This window comes from Gopherus evgoodei, chromosome 1, assembly GCF_007399415.2.
Source record: "Gopherus evgoodei ecotype Sinaloan lineage chromosome 1, rGopEvg1_v1.p, whole genome shotgun sequence".
NCBI classification, from domain to species: domain Eukaryota; kingdom Metazoa; phylum Chordata; order Testudines; family Testudinidae; genus Gopherus; species Gopherus evgoodei.
The window spans coordinates 94,482,098-94,499,541 of NC_044322.1; the positions used below are offsets into that span (position 1 = coordinate 94,482,098).

General features: G+C 39.5%; 1 protein-coding gene across 3 annotated transcripts in view; it reads right to left on the bottom strand.

Moving 5' to 3' along the window:
• The window catches only part of TGDS (TDP-glucose 4,6-dehydratase), a 31,716-nt gene that overhangs the window by 1,400 nt on the left and 12,872 nt on the right, over positions 1-17,444 (bottom strand). For all 3 annotated transcript variants that reach the window (XM_030567398.1, XM_030567416.1, XM_030567407.1), the window contains 7 exons: positions 14,238-14,380; positions 11,179-11,277; positions 7,398-7,457; positions 5,439-5,482; positions 4,906-5,071; positions 3,814-3,872; positions 337-434 (listed from right to left, as the gene is read on the bottom strand). In XM_030567398.1, the coding sequence (XP_030423258.1) occupies positions 337-434; positions 3,814-3,872; positions 4,906-5,071; positions 5,439-5,482; positions 7,398-7,457; positions 11,179-11,277; positions 14,238-14,380 (669 nt within the window). The remainder of the gene's footprint in view (positions 1-336; positions 435-3,813; positions 3,873-4,905; positions 5,072-5,438; positions 5,483-7,397; positions 7,458-11,178; positions 11,278-14,237; positions 14,381-17,444) is intronic.

A 17,444-nucleotide genomic window follows, 5' to 3' on the forward strand; every position in this document is an offset into this window, starting at 1 on the left:
ATTCTGTGACATATATAGCTAATAATATTTGGAATCTTCAGTGAAGTCCTTAACCAAGATACTATTGTATCATATCAAAATGTCTACTTTATTTTTGCCCCTGCTTTTAAATTAAGGTGACTTAATGGGTTTCTTTAAAAAAAAAAATACTAATAGGCACATAAGCTACTTAAAGAGGAATCAGTTCTACTGGCTAGTTTGAAAAAGTAAGCTCAGCAGCATTCTAATTTTAGCTGCTCATAAGGTAACACTAAATTTCAAAACCAAAATATTCTCTACTTCTTTACTCCCAAATCACCACCCTCAAGTGAGTTACAGATATTAAATGTAGCATACTTGTTTTCTTTATTCCTTCCTTCCAAGGAACTTTAGGTCTCCATCCTAAATTGTGCATTTTTTCTGAATTCATTGGATATCTTAGGTCATTGGTAGGTCTTAAAAATAAATACAAAAATACAAGTTTAAAGAAAAGTACAGTTCAAGCATGTACAACATTTTTGAAAACAATTCAGTGTACACCACTTTGCACAGTGCCCTCAAGCACTCGTATTAGGCGTTTTTTAATTAAAAATGATTTTCCCACTCAAACAGATCTGCTTTGTCACATTTTCAAAACATTTTTACCATGCATGTGATCTGCACAAAACTCATCATGTGCAGATGCTCAGGGAAAAAAATGAGTTCGGCCCTCACGGTAACTTAAACCCCACTGTGCTAGTGTGTTTATATTACTCCACTCCACCCATCCACCCACTCTGGAGGGCTTTAGAACCCAGATGGTGCTTCCCACCAATCTATGTGGCCTTTGGAGAAAACTGCAGAGAGAAGCTACCAGAGACTCCAGTTGATAGTGGCAGAAGCAGCCAAAGCTGAGACCTTTGGTCCTCCGGACATTCAGAGAACCTTATACAGTTTTAATTGGACTTTCTCTGCCCTGTGCTGGTTTGCTGTTTGATCCTCTCCTCCCCTCCCCCAAAGTCTTTTCACCTCAGTTTCACTCCACATCCGTCCCTCTTACCCTTTTCTCCCCTACCTTTTCTTTCTCCCTTCACCTCGTTTCCTGCAAGACCCTACTTGATATGTCTTCAGAGTTTGACAGCAAACCACTGATAAATATTCTTGAGTAGTTTTTCAACAAGTTATGCACCCACCTCAGAGTAATTTCATCTAAACTACATTTCCCCAGTTTGCTTACGAGAATATCATGTAGGATTATGTAAAAAGTCCAGATATATCATGTCTATTGCTTCCCCTCCAACCACTAGACCAGTTACCTTGTCAAAGAAAGCAATTAGATTTGACACAATTTTTCTTGAGAAATCCATATTAGCTATTAATTATCACCTTATTTTTCTATAGGTTTGAGCAAACTGATTATTTAAAAAATTTGTTTCAGTATCTCTACAGGTATCAGGCTGAGTGGTCTATAATTCCCCAGGTCCTGTTTTTTCCTCTTTTTGAAGTGAGGTACTACGTTTATCTTTTTATAGTCATCTGGGATGTCATTCATCCTCCATGAATTCTTGAAGACAAGAGTTAATAATTCACAGATTGCTTCAACTAATTCCTCAAATACACTAGGGTGAATTTCGTCATTGTCTGCTGTCATCACACCGTTCATTCTGTTTAAGTGTTATACCCTTCCAGAACTCTGTGTCTGTTTTATCTATTTAGATTTTAAGCTCTCTGGGACTGGGACCATATGCTACTCTTTGTACAATGCGTAGCACCATGGGGGTCCATTCTGAGTTGGCTCTTTGGTACAACCACACTAAACATTATTAGTAATAAATATTAATAATACACTGTTAGGAAGCATCAAATATTCACCTTGTTTGATGCTCTGAAGACTTGGCAATACTCTAGAAATCTACAACAGCAACGTCACCGTTAGTGAGAGCTCAGTGCTGCTCAATACATGGAACCTAAAAGTACCAATATCCACTGATGGAAAGTGAGTGAGGAGAATCCTACTTATGTATTTCACCTCTTATCTAAAGTGCTGCTTACTTGAGGAGAAAAGCTGCTGCATCACTACATCTGGGAGCTCAGGCACCTAGAGAGTAAGCCATAGCAACATTCCAGGAGCTGACAAAAGATGTAGATGCTGCTGAACTGTTTGGGTGCCAGTGGAAATATGGATAAACTATTTTCAACATTGTCCGAGTAACTGTAGTGATTAATGTCGCATAGACAAGACTTTTGTGTCTGTCAGTCTCCTCAACCAAATACCTTCCAGATATTGTACAACTGTTATTTAAATAAAATAGAATATAAAGTGTCTTGCGCTACATTTTAAGATGTTATACTATTGTCACCATAATTCTTTGCCAAGATGCAGCCTGCAGTTAGTCTTTCCAATTTCCTTTCTTTATGTTTGTTCACAGAAAGTGAGGCAGGGTTCATATTTTATAGAAAACTTAGTTTTCAGAGGACAATGTCCTATTTTTCAACAACACTTCAGGGCTAATCTGTTCCCATCTCTAAAGTTCATAACTCTCGATCTTATCAAGAGTACAATAAGAGCTTGTGTATTTTATGCTCTAGGAATTATTCTGGCAAAGTTCTATGGCTTGTGTTATACAGGTCACACTAGATGATCATAATGGTCCCCTCTGGCCTTGGACAAATCAATCAGTCTAAAATACAGCCAAAGGGCTGCATTTGGCCCATCTGACGTATTTATGCAGCCCGCATAATTACATTCAGATTGTCCAGAATCTAAGCTTTAATCTTTTTAAGTTAATAAATTTAAAGCCCTCCTGGTTGCCAAGATAACCTTCCAAATAGGAACATAATAACGGATAGTTAAGGGTAAGATTCTATCATGGAGGTCACAGATTCCACGACTTTCCGGGACCTCTCTGACTTCTGGGGTAGGACCAAACCAGGGGCTGGCCCCTGGCCTGTCAAAGCAGCTGCTGGTCCTCTGGAGCTGGAGCAGCAGTGGTCAACAGGGCTGGAGCAGCTGCAAGCCCCAACAGCACTCTGACAATGTCGTCCTCCCCACCTCCCAAGGTATTTTAATTAAAATCAGGGAAAGGACATGAGCAATTAACAAAAATTCACAGAAGCCCATGACCTGTCCCTGATTTTTATTAAAAATATCCATGACAGAATCTTAACCTGATAATCTTTCTAAGCCTGCAGATCACCTGAAACAATGGCTCAGGTGTGACCCCTCCTGCTCCGTACTAATCTCACTGGAGTATCAATTCTAAAGCCTGTTGATGCCATCTTAATGGCGATATTAACTATTCCATTACTGATCATTTCAGAATAGAGAATGGGGGTGCAAGTGAAGCTTACTGAAGGTGGGAAATTGGAAGTTGCTTCAGGGAAGGAAATGCAAACGGAGAACAGAGACAACACACAAAAACAGAAAGTTAAACAAATGACAGAAGTAAGAGTGGTTGTAAATGTCAGAGTTTCTTCCATCCTGCATGATGATGAATGTAACAAGAACTGAACAAACAAATTAAGAGAGTTTAGTTACTACATAAATGCCATACTTCTACACTTTATCTTTTTGCAAATCTCCTGACAATAGGCATTCCTCTGTGGATTAAGGGGAGGAAATACCACTGTACACACACAGCCTGGCCTATGACTAAAAATGGAATATGCCCTTCAGGTGAGTCTGACATCACTGATCTATGCAGGAACAGAAGATTGTCACAAAAGGGCATAATGAGAACTTTTTTTTTTTTTTTTTTTGCAGTGGTACAAAGAAAGTACAAAACAAAAACAAAAAAAAGATAAAACACATCTTTAAGATAAAATTCCCCAATAGACTCTTAACCAATTCCTCACCTGTCTTTTACATAATCCACCCAATGTTCCATTTCAGATTCTGAATTGGTCTTTTTTATCTGTCAACCAGAAAAGAATAAATTATTTTCTATATTACAAACCAGGTTACAATGCATAGAATTAAATCAATATTAAGGTTTGAATTTAACACTGGACTAAGAACCACCATTTCTGTATGTTTTTTGGTTTAAATTTTATGAGCTGTGGCTGGTAAAATTATTGCAAGGTAATTAGTTTTGACCATTTATAATGATTCCAAAGGCCACTCTTCTCCAGATACCTTCCAATACTTGGGGATTGGTCCTGCTTTGAGCAGGGGGTTGGACTAGATGACCTCCTGAGGTCCCTTCCAACCCTGACAGTCTATGATTCTATGATTAATAACTGGATTTTTGTATAATTCTAAATAATAATAAGTTTTTACTTTTGTCAATTCCACATTCCCTGACCAAAATGAAACAGAGTATCAAGAAGCAGTCGTCAATTGATGACTGGTCATTAGCCTGCGTGAAAAACAGGCGGAGAGCTCTCAATGCTGCCCCCTTTTTTAAAGAAGCACTTGTATCAGTGAGAAACAATAATACCACCACCACCTATTTTTTATTTTCATCAGTAGATCTCAAAATACTTCCAAGTCTTTCAATGTATTTATCCTCACACCATCCCATTTTACAGATGAGGAACTGAAGCACTTAGAGACTAAATTACAGGCCCAATGTCACCCAGGAAGTTTATGGAAGAGCAGGAAATTGAGCCCAGGTCTGATTGTATTAGTATGGAGACTGAGCTACCTTCAGAGTTATAGATCATTTCTTCCAGGTCAGGATCCCAGGAGGACTCAAAAAATACTGTAGCGGGGGGGGGTAGCTTGCATGGCTGTTTTGTGCATTATACCTGTGCTACCAGTTCTGTGTATCTATGGCACTTCTGTCTCCCTAGGGGATTGCCAAACCTCATCTTTCCCACCCTTTGAACATTAAACTCACATAAGCCCAAAGTAATTCAAATCCTCTGAAGTTTAATTGCAGATGTACCATTATTAAGAAGAAAAGAAACCACAAATACTCTGAACTATCTACATTGTTTACTTACTAGATGGATTAATTCTTTAGCAAGCTGTACAATGGACATTTCAAAACTGGTTCCAATGTTATAAATTTCACCTGGCTTCCCCTTCTTTAGAACAGTAAGGAATGCTTCTACTACATCAGTGGTGTAAAGAAAATTCCTTCTCTGAAGCCCAGAACCATGAATGCAGCTGAACAGGAAAAAGAAAGATACAGTGTTGTGTAACTTTAAAAACAGAAGTATCCAGTTATTCTATCAACTTTTAGATGTGTATTTTTAAATGGATACAACTATTAAAAATCAGACAAAGATGCTTTTTGGTTGAAAGAAGATTCTGTTTGAGTTAATTTTAAAATAGCTTTTTTTGGTTCCTGATTGCAGTGTACCTAAAATGCAAGTAAGTTATGGACATACTCAGATTACTAATGGGACTAATTTAAAAAACATTAAATTTATGAAGAATACTGCATTGATTACAATTATAACCAAGGCTTTTCCACCACATACTCCCTGCCACAAACCCAAAAAACACACTGTAGAAAATTCAAGTTACATACCATTTCCTGTTCTGATGCAACAAAGATATAAACTTTGGAATAACCTAAACAGCAATAAATAAATAAAGTCGGTTCATTTTGGAAAGCTGAAGCTCTACAAGGACTTACAAGGTAAAATTGTGGTCTCACCGAAGTAAATGGGCCCAGGATTTCACCCATAAAGAATATCAATTTAAAAATAAAGCAAAACACAATTGAAATTTAGATGGAAGAACTGAAATAATATATTCATTTGAATTTTAAAAGCTGTTTAATAGAAAAAAAGAAGTTTATAATTTTTTTTAAAGGAGCATTTGTGGGAATGCACGCCTTCCAACATTCATCCTAACAACCAAGCTAAAAGCTCCCTGGGCGTGGAAGTTACATGCATATTTATTATGTTGTTCAAAGTGAACATTTACATACATTTCAGAAGTCTGTTCAAAGGATTTTACTCAAGATAGGAAATATCATCACTATGATTCTGTGAAACAAACCAGTGTAATAGTAGAAAAGCAGAAGAAGAAATGGAATCCATGATCTCTTGCTCTAAAAATCACTGGAGATCACAGGATTAGTAGTTTTAAATCTTACCTTCTTTAGGGAGCCAGGGAGGCCCTGATCCTACAAACACAACATATGCTTAACTTTATGCATATGAGGAGTCCCACAGATATCAATGGGGCTGCTCAAATGCATAAAGTTACGCACACGTGAAAGCATTTGCAGGATCAAGGCAAATGGGGCTAAACACTTGAGCAAGCATGATCTTACCTTGCAAAGACAAGTCACAGCCAAATATCCCCACGTAGGCAAAAAATTACTCAAACATCTGTGAGCATGAGTTAAAATCCAGTGGTCTGGTACCTACCTATAACAAATCCATAGCTACAAACAATAGTTACTGCAGTTGCCAGCTAAAGAGCACAAATGTGCCACAAAAGTTAGAAAGATCTTGAGGTACTAATTTTTGAGTAAGAGTCCCAGGCTACCTGCGAGTACTTACACTAGCAATTGTGATATCCAGCTGTGGCCAAGGATTCATCAAAAACATATTGCATCCTACAGTTATTTTTGTCTAACTATAAAAGGCTATACATTTTAGAGCATTTTGACTCTTCAGTCAGTCCGTTAAGTCCCTAAATATTTTTTCTTTATTCTTCTATGAGTTACCACCAATCCGTCTAAATTTTTCCAGGATGGTCAGAACTAAAAGCAGTGCAGAGAGGCACAACCTCAAAAAAAATAGCACAAACATGCCTTTGCAAAATGCGGCATTTCTTTATCAAAATTTGCGGTAACTTTCATTGTCATTTATTCACTATCACCCCATATCTGGACAGTAGCAATACAAAACACAACTCCCTCCTATTTAATATCTATTTTGAATGATTCCTCTCCACAAGATAAGCCTAGACAAATGCATTCCACTTCAATTTCATTTTATTTGTGACCAGATTTCTCACTTTTTTAAGTTTCTTTTTATCTTTATTGATGCAACTCCACCTTCTTTCATATCTGAAGGATTTTCAAAAAAAAAACAAAAACCTTACTGTTTACCTCGCTTTCATATCATTGATGGAATTATTAATTAAGACCGGAATTAACACCAATCCTTGCGGCATGCTGATATCCTCTGAAAATCTAGAAGCACTGTAAAAATTTCTGACAACGCTTAAACAGATATTTGAGACATTCTAGCAAATGCTTTATTGGAGAAATGTAGTTCCCGCTTTCCCCTGCATCCACCAACATGAGTCACTTAGGTGGTTAGTCTGGTAGGTTATTAATATCAGACTAAGACAGATGGTGCTAATTGAGCTTGACCTACTTTGCCTGTGACACAAATTATTTTCTTTGGAAAACATTGTAAGTATATTCTGACACACACACAACACACAAAAAAACAGCAGTAAAACATCTAAATCACCTTTTTACAATGGTTTAGAGAGTTAAGATAGAAACAAACATCTTACTTACTTTTTCTGGATACTGATGTGGTCCATAAACATTGCTGCTTCGTGTGATAACAACTGGAAACTTTAAAATATTAAACATGCGAGTATTATCTGTCAAGGACTGTAGGCCCAAACTGCCTTCGCTTCTTCACTGAACAATTAATAATAGCAATTCGCAATTTTGTAGTGCCTATCCAAATATCGGGAAGCACTTCATGAATAAATGATGCCACAAGACGCACCCGCCAGTAGACAAATACCTCCAATTTAGAGATGGAAACATGCAGTCAGCAACAGAAGTTCCTGATCCCCATTCTCATTTGCATTCCTGTCTAGAGGACACTACAAACATGTATATGGTAGACAATATAAAGAGCCTTTATGTGACATTTCTTATTCAAAAGAAATGTTTCACTGTCACTAACAGAAATCTATCCATAAGTTTTCCCCATCCCAAAGACAGCACACTTATGAAGAGCCTTCAAAGGCCTGAAAAAAATAAGATGAAGAATGAAGCATACAGTTTACAATTGAAATGTTTAAACAAACAAGGATCTACATAGCAATTTAAAGCTTCAAATAAAAATAAATAAGGAAAGATGGAAGGCTGCTTTCCCCATGGGAGTAGACAACGCAATTTGGTTACCTTAACTTTGCACACCCCTACTTTGGAATATACGATTTCTTTTACGTTTAGCTGTAATTTAGAAACTAGGGAATTTAGTTAGTTTTGATAGACTGGTAGAAGAAAGATGAAAATTCAGAAGTTTACAATTGTGATGAAAAAATATCTGTTTGTTTTGAATGCCTTTAATAATAGGATAGGCAAGTGTCTTTTTGATCCAATTTAAACAGAACTGTGAATCAGATGGTACTGTGTCAGAAATAATTTCCCTAAACAGCTTATTAAGGTTTACCATGACTCAGTTTCCACATAAGCATTCTTTTATTGGTCTAAAAGCCACTTGCTGTTAATTACATTCGAAATATTACTCCTGGGGGGATTCTGCACTACTACATGCATGCATAATTAATGAGCCATGTGTATTTTTAATTTTTGAGCAGAAAAAAGCTTCTGCCTAAATGTTGCTGCAGTTCTGCCTTTTTCCCCACCAGAGGGCACTGTGATGCAAAAACAGTAGCAGCTCCCAGCAACCTAAGGAAGAGAAAGAGCCTGCCTTCTTCGCAGTGCATGCCAGGCCAGGTCAGGAGAGGGGAGCTATGGAGAGACAGACAGCGTGGGGTGCTGGCAGGGGTGGGGAGGTCAAATAGGAGCTCATAAGAGCTAGTGGAGAAAGACAGACTGGGCAGGGGCTGAACAGGGACACATAGGGACAGGGGTAATGGCTGCATGGGGGCACAGACACATGGGGAGGGGGTACAGGGACACACAGGGACATGGGAGTGGCTAGGTGAGGCACAGACATATAGGGACAGGGGAATGGCTGAGTGGGGGCACAGAAACACATGGAGATAGGGTACAGAGCCACATACGGACAGGGGAAGGGAGTGCAGGACCACATGGTGATGGGGAGAGTGGGTGTCTGAGTGGGAGTGGAGGGACACATGCACAGGGGATGAAAGGACACATGGGGGTGCAGGAACACATGGGGGACAGGGGCAAATGTGCCTGACTGAATGGGAGAGGCTAGGGGTCAGATAGGGTCTGCATGGGGGAAGCTCCCTAACAATCCTATCTATAAGGTAAGTAGAAAGCTGGCTAGATTGTCAGGCTAAGCGGGTAGTGATCAACGGCTTGATGTCTAGTTGGCAGCTGGTATCAGGCGGAGTGCCCCAGGGGTCGGTCCTGGAGCCGATTTTGTTCAACATCTTTATTAATGATCTGGACAATGGGATGAATTACACCCTCAGCAAATTCGCAGATGACACTAAGATGGGGGGACAGGTAGATACACTGGAGGTAGGGATAGCATCCAGAGTGACCTAGACAAATCGGAGGATTGGGCCAAAAGAAATCTGATGAGCTTCAACAAGGACAAGTGCAGAGTCCTGCATTTAGGAAGGAAGAATCCCATACCACGCTACAGGTTGGGGACCGACTGGCTAAGCAGCAGTTCTGCAGAAAAGGACCTCAGGATTACAGTGGACGAGAAGCTGGATATGAGTCATCAGTGTGCCTTTGTTTCAAAGAAGGCTAAGAGCATATTTGGCTGTATTAGTAGGAGAATAGCCAGCAGATCAAGGGAAGTGATTATTCCCCTCTATTCGGCGCTGGTAAGGCCACACCTGGAGTGTTGTGTCCAGTTTTGGTCCCCCCACTACAGAAGGGATGTGGACAAATTGGAAAGAATCCAGTGGAGGGCAACGAAAATGATCAGGGGTCTGGGGCACATGACTTACAAGGAGAGGCTGAGGGAACTGGGGTTATTTAGTCTGCAGAAGAAAAGAGTGACAGGGGATTTGATAACAGCCTTCAACTACCTGAACGGAGGTTCCAAAGAGGATGGAACTAGCCTGTTCTCAGTGGTGGCAGATGACAAAACAAGAAGCAACGGTCTCAAGTTGCAGAGGGGGAGGTCTAGGTTGGATATTAGGAAACACTATTTCATTTGGAGGGTAGTGAAGCACTGGAATGGGTTACCTCGGGGGGTGTGGAATCTCCATCCTTAGAGGTTTTTAAGGCCCAGCTTTAATAAAGCCCTGGCTGGGATTATTTAGCAGGTGCTGGTCCTGCTTTGGACTAGATGACCTCCTGAGGTCTCTTCCAACCTAATGTTCTATGATTCTATGAATCCCCTTCCACCCCACAAAAAACCCCTGTTCCATATTTTTCCTACCCATACCCAATAACTCTCCAAGTTCACACCCAGGCTCCTTCCCAGCAATTTACTTCCATCTCCCTCAGCTCCTCCGTTACCCCTGACTCTCCCAAGTCTTTGCACTGCTTCTGAGGGATGCCGAAAATATGGTTCTATATTGTAGTTTAAATGAATTATTACTCAGAGTTCTGTACTAATATGCCCAATAAGGAATCTATTTGTCAAAAAACATTTCCTGATACTTTTTGGTTGTCTGTATTGTTACAGACATACTTGCTGACAGGCATTTTGAAATAAATGACCAAAGATAATTGAAACTGGTATGATTATATTGTGTTCTTTTGACAAATAAAGTATGCAGAATTTTAAATTATGATGCATGGAACTTTTTTTGGCGTGGAATTCCCCCAGGAGTACATCATCAATGTACACACAATAGCCAAAATGTAACAGGTTCAGGCCCAGAAGGTACCTTTCTATCATGGCATGATTCCAAAAGAGTCAGTGCTTTTCTGTACCAAGAACTCCTAAAAAAATGTTGCTTTTTATATACTATAATAAACATACAATGTCATTACTGGTTATTGGACCTTACTGAAAGTTACCTGTAGCAGTTTAGGGCTGCACTTTGCTCTCTTCTTGGTTTTCTTATCTTATTTTGCTGTATTTTCCCCTAGCTACTGAACTCCACATGTCTTTCTAAACAAAGTTACATAATTAATCATTTACTGCGTCTAGCATCCAATCTATCATGTTTTCCTTATTTCTAATATTCAGCCCAAATCTTAAATATTTCCAGGGTTGCTAGAAGTTTAACATAAACAATCCCTCTTTCTCATAATCTCATTATTTTTGGTCATGTGCTTCATGCCTATTACTTATGTCAAAATCCAAACTCAGTTTAAAACTATAATTCACTCAAATCTAATGTGGGCTTATATTGTGGTAGATTTTACTTTGACACATATGGAAGGGATGCTATTGCAATAAACCTTATAGTTTCTGAAACCTGAATAAGCTTACCTGATACCTTTCCCAGTAAGACTGAACAAAGCATTCTGCAGCTGCTTTAGATGAGGCATAAGGATTCGTTGGTCGTTTGGGTGAAGCTTCATCAAATTCCTGAAATAAAAAGAATGATAACTTGCATTCTATAATAGCTTTCATCATAAAGAATCCTAGAATGTTTTTAAAGCTTCATCCTGAAGCTATTGTCAAAACATTTCTACTACAACTGGGGTAAAATACAGCAGTTGCTTGACAGTACTGGAAGTGAAGAATACATCATTCAGCTGAAAACAAAGGAGAAATTTAAGGCAGAGTATAAATGCCTATATGAAAACAAAAATACACCCCAGATGGACAAAAGCTTTACCGGCGAAAAGTGTTGGCCTGGATAACTCTTTTCTGGCAGAAGACTCTCTCCAGCCTACAAAGCTACCGCCCCTAGCTGGGGGTGGTTTTATTTTGTTGGCAGGAGAGCTCTCTCCTGCCAACAAAGAGGGGCTACACTGCCTAACTTACAGTGGAACTGCTGTAGTGGCATAGCTGTGCCCCTGTAAAGTGTGCATTGTAAACATAGCCTGGAACTGACTGAGGTTCTGTCTGACATGCTGATGAAGTCATACCACTTATCTTCGGGGAAACTTTAAAATCCACATGATCAATGGCACAAAACCTCCTAGCCAATCTCTCTACTTTCTTGAAGGTAACCTCCAGACTCTCACATAGCTATACCCTGGACTGGATGAGTTCTTTAGAGCAACATACCCCTGCCGTCCCAGTGGTGTCTGCCACAATTTCAGCAACTGGTACAGATAAAGACTTTCTTATCACTAATTTGCTATGATGCGTAACCTAACAAAGTGGTAGATCTGAGATGAGAAACTCTTAGTTAAATGGATATAGATGCAAAGTAGGCCATATAAAAATTCCTTAGTGGAAGAACATAAGAGCGGCCATACTGGGTCAGACCAAAGGTCCATCTAGCCCAGTATCATATCTTCCGATATTGACCAATGTCAGGTGCCCAGAGGGAACGAACAGAACAGGTAATCATCAAGTGATCCATCCTCTGTCACCCATTCCCAGCTTCTGACAAACAGAGGCTAGGGACACCATCCCTGCTCATCCTGGCTAATAGCCATTGATGGACCTATCGTTCATGAACTTATCTAGTTCTTTTTTGAACCCTGCTATAGTCTTGGACTTCACAACATCCTCTGGCAAAGAGTTCCACAGATTGACTGTGTGTTATGCGGAAAAAAATACTTCCTTTTGTTGTAAACCTGCAGCCTATTAATTTCATTTGGTGACCCCTAGTTCTTGCATTATGAAGAGTAAATAACACTTCCTTATTTACCTTCTCCATACCACACATGATTGTATGTACTTCAATCATATCCCCACTTAGTCATCTCTTTTCCAAGCTGAAAAGTTCCAGTTTTATTAATCTCGTCTCATACGGATGCCATTTCATACCCCTAATCATTTCTGTTGTCCTCTTCTGTACCTTTTGCAATTCCAATATATCTTTTTTGAGATGGGGCAACCACATCTGCACGCAGTATTCAAGATCTGGGCGTACCATGGATTTATATAGACGCAATATGATATTTTTTTGTCTTATTATCTATCTCTTTCTTCATGATCCCAACATTCTGTTTGCTTTTTTGACTGCCGCTGCACATTGAGAGGATGTTTTCAGAGAACTATCCACAATGACCCCAAGATCTCTTTCTTGAGTGGTAACAGCTAATTTATACTCCCTCATTTTATATGTATAGTTGGGATTATGTTTTCCAATGTGCATTACTTTGCATTTATCAACACTGAATTTCATCTGCCATTCTGTTGTCCAGTGACCCAGTGTTGCGAGATCCTTTTGTAGCTCTTTGCAGTCTGCCTATCCCTTTTTCCAGATCATTTATGAGAGGAACTTCCCTCTTATCCCATGACAGTTTACTTTGCTTAAGAGCCTTTGATAAGGGACCTTGTTAAAGGCTTTTTGAAAATCTAAGTACACTATATCCACTGGATCCCCCTTGTCCACATGCTTGTTGACCCCCTCAAAGAGTTCTAGTAGATGGGTGAGGCATAATTTCCCCTTACCAAAACCATGATGACCCTTCCCCAACGAATTATATCCATCTATGTGTCTGACAATTTTGGGATTCATCTATGAGAAATAGTATTCCTTTTCTCTTTCTTTTAATCAAAGTGGGCTTAAGTTGTACAATCCTCCCTGCTGATTAAAAAAGAAGTTGTGAATGGGTAGTAATCAGTAAGGTTTCTCCTCAATGCTGAGAAATAGTTACCACCATTACTTTTTGCACTGATGAAAGAATCACTGCCACAAAGTATCAAACAAGGCTATGTCTTTCCTTATTTACAAAATGCCCAAAAGTGTGTTAGGTATTTTAGGGCTTTTCTACATGGCAAGTTATTGTGCTGCAACCCAGGGTGTGAATCTACAGTGCGCTTGCTGCACAATAATATCCTCTGTCGTCACTGCTACAGCTCAGCGAATGTCCAGGAGCGTAGCTTGACATACTACGACTTGAAAGCGTAGCTCGCCAAACTATGCAGGTTCACACCAGGGCTTGCCACACAGTAACTTACCATGTACACAAGCCCTTAAATATATAGCAAAACAAGTTCCCTGTCACAAAGCTTACAATCTAAGTAGACAACACACAAAGAAGGGCAGAAAGAACAAAGTGTTCTTTAAATAAAGATAGGCTTAAAAGCACCCTGGGCAGAATTTGTGACAGGACATTCTTTCCATACCACATAAATTTTATTTCTTCAACTGTCTACCCATTGTTCTAGGCATTCTGTATTAAATGTACTACACAAATGATAAAAGATGATGAACAAGATACTGTTACTAACTAGTAACAATCAGTATTTGTTTATAAGTTTCATCATCTTCAGGAACAGCACATACAGTATATGATAGTTCATTCACAGAAGTCATGGGAAGTTATTAAAATCTTACTTTGTTCTGTTTAAAATCTTTAAAAATATGCATAAAACAAGCAGAGGTACAAAAAAAAGTACAGCTGTGTTTTCAAGCTCACCTCATCAATGCTACCTCCATAGACTTCATCTGTGCTGACATAAATGAACTTCTCCACACTGGCTTCATATGCAGCAGTGACCAGAACATGAGTGCCATAAACATTCACATAAGTGAATTCCAAGGTATGCCAAAATGAAAGATCTATAACAGAATGAGTTTGTCTTAAAATTTCATTTCACTAGAGTAGAGAACGAAAAAGAGTTTTCCTTTCAGGCCACTGAAGACTTTAAAAAGATGACTTGGCATGAAAAGATTAACAGGGAACCATATCATGAGGCACTGTAGAGATGAGAGTTTTCGGTAGTGTTTTAACTTGAGTTACTTGATTGCCAATTAACATGATTATGAAGACATATATAGACATTCCCAATATTTACTCCAAGACAAACATTTGTACCTGGTAACAAACCATGACCAATGCCAGGGTGAACTACAACCAGGAATAAAATGTTTGCAGAGGACCTATATTTGCCTTTACAGCAGTGATAGTTAACTAAGTTAAATGGCAGTCAATTCACTTGAGTTTACAAGAAACCAAACCCCTCTATGTAACAAAAGGCCTAACTCAAGTGTGGTTTAAGTATAGGTTGCAATACAATATCCAATCATTAATTTGTTATTACTGAAACATTAGTTTTAACAATTCTCATTAGATAAGACACTGAAACTAACTGAAAGGAGTTAAAGCCTTAATATATGCAAGTTTTACTTCCCAACATTGCAAAGTACGTAACTGTATTTTCTGGAGAGTTCTTAAGGAAAATTTGTTATTAATGCAATGTGTACACACCCCTAAAAAAAAACAACCCAGTAGTAAAATAGAAAAATTCAGAATTTAAGGAACAAACAAATAAACAAAAAAAGTGAGGTTGAATGCTGAACCTTAACTGCATCCTCTCTTCAATTTGCCTTATGCTGTATTCATATTTGGTAGTCTGGTAAATATAAGCTGGAAATCTCTTAAAAGCCCTGTGTGTGTGTGCGCTCTCTCTCTCTCTCTATATATATATATACACACACACATACCCACACCCATATGATCTACAGTGTTAAAGACTACTTCAAAACTGACATAACATCAGAACTTTCTATAATTGCACTGCTCCATCATTTCCACTTTGATACAATAATGTGTAATAGATAAATGGTCCCATTTTGGGGTGCAGGGTCCCAGAATGGTGGTTCCCTATAGTAGAGGAGGAAATGAGAAAGGAGTATTCATCAAGTTGCTTCCTCAAGAAAGAAACTATCAAAAGTTGGGATTTCATATAGGAGTCCTGAACCAACACTTTTCACATCTGACCTGAAAGCAAAAAGGGCATCACCCAGTCCAAAGTCTCACAAATGATTTACACTAAACCTGCTATTTGTAGATCGTGAAATACAATCCAAATGTCTTGGTTTGTGAAAAGGAGTTCAGAATGCAGAAAGCCAGGCTTTACTAATACAAGTACTACAGATGTTCAAGGTATTGTGCATGGGTGATGGGGCAAGGGAGAGGGGGGCACTGAAGTAACCTTTTAAGGCCCAGTCTCACTAACTGACAGCGCAAGAAACAAATCTGAAGGAAATTTCCTGTCTAATGGTCCCATTTTAGTCAGGATGGTCCTGTGATACTCAACCTTAAACCTATCCCTGGACCAGAAATGAACAGTGCCCTGCACCTAATACCAGTATAATTTCTGGGAGGAGAGGGAGAATGGTGTGGAAAGGAGTAAGAGAAAAAAAGAGTAAAGGAATATTTTCTCTAGCTGGTAGCTTTAAAGAAAATAATAGCTATCTGAAACTGCTCACAGTCTGGAATGTTAGTAGTATCATAGAATATCAGGGTTGGAAGGGACCTCAGGAGGTCATCTAGTCCAACTCTCTGCTCAAAGCAGGACCAATCCCCAACTAAATCATCCCAGCCAGGGCTTTGTCAAGCCTGGCCTTAAAAACATCTAAGAAAAGGAGATTCCACCACCTCCGTAGGTAAACCATTCCAGTGCTTCATCATCCTTCCTAGTGAAAAGGTTTTTCCTAATATCCAATCTAAACCTACTCCACTGCAACTTGAGACCATTACTGTCATCTGGTACCACTGAGAACAATTTAGATCCATCCTCTTTGGAAGCCCCTTTCAGGTAGTTGAAAGCAGCTATTAAATCCCCCCCTCCCCGCCCCCATTCTTCTCTTCTGCAGACTAAATAATCCCAGTTCCCTCAGCCTCTCCTCATAAATCATGTGTTCCAATTCCCTAATCATTTTTGTTGCCCTCTGCTGGACCCTTTCCAATTTTTCCACATCCTTCTTGTAGTATGGGGTCCAAAACTGGACACAGTACTCCAGATGAAGCCTCACCAACACCAAATAGAGGTGAATGATCATGTCCCTCGATCTGCAGGCAATGCTCCTACTTATACAGCCCAAAATACCGTTAGCCTTCTTGGCAACAAGGACACACTGTTTACTCATATCCAGCTTCTCGTCTACTATAACCCCTAGGTCTTTTCTGCAGAACTCCTGCCTAGCCACTCGGTCCTTAGTTTGCAGCAGTGCATGGGATGCTTCCGTACTAAGTGCAGGACTCCGCACTTGTCCTTACTGAACCTCATCAGCTTTATTTTGGCCCAATCCTCTAATTTGTCTAGGTCCCTCTGTATCCTATCCCTACCCTCCAGCATATCTACCACTCCTCCAAGTTTAATGTCATCTGCAAACTTGCTGAGGGTGCAGTCCATGCCATCCTCCAGATCATTAATGAAGATATTGAACAAAACCAGCCCCAGGACCAACCCTTGGGACACTCCGCTTGATATCGGCTGCCAACTAGACATGGAGCCATTGATCACTACCCATTGAGCCTGATGATCTAGACAGCTTTCTATCCACCTTACAGTCCATTCATCCAGCCTATATTTCTTTAACTTGCTTGCAAGAATACTGGGGAGACTGTATCAAAAGCTCTGCTAAAGTCAAGGAATAACATGTCCACTGCTTTCCTCTCATCCACAGAGCCACTTAGCTGGTCATAGAAGGCAATTAGGTTAGTCAGGCATGAATTGCCCTTGGTAAATCCATGCTGACTGTTCCTGATCATTTTCCTCTCCTCTAAGTGCTTCAAAATTGATTCCTTGAGGACCTGCGCCATGATTTTTCCAGGGACTGAGGTGAGGCTGACTGGCCTGTAGTTCCCCAGATCCTCCTTCTTCCCTTTTTAAAAGAA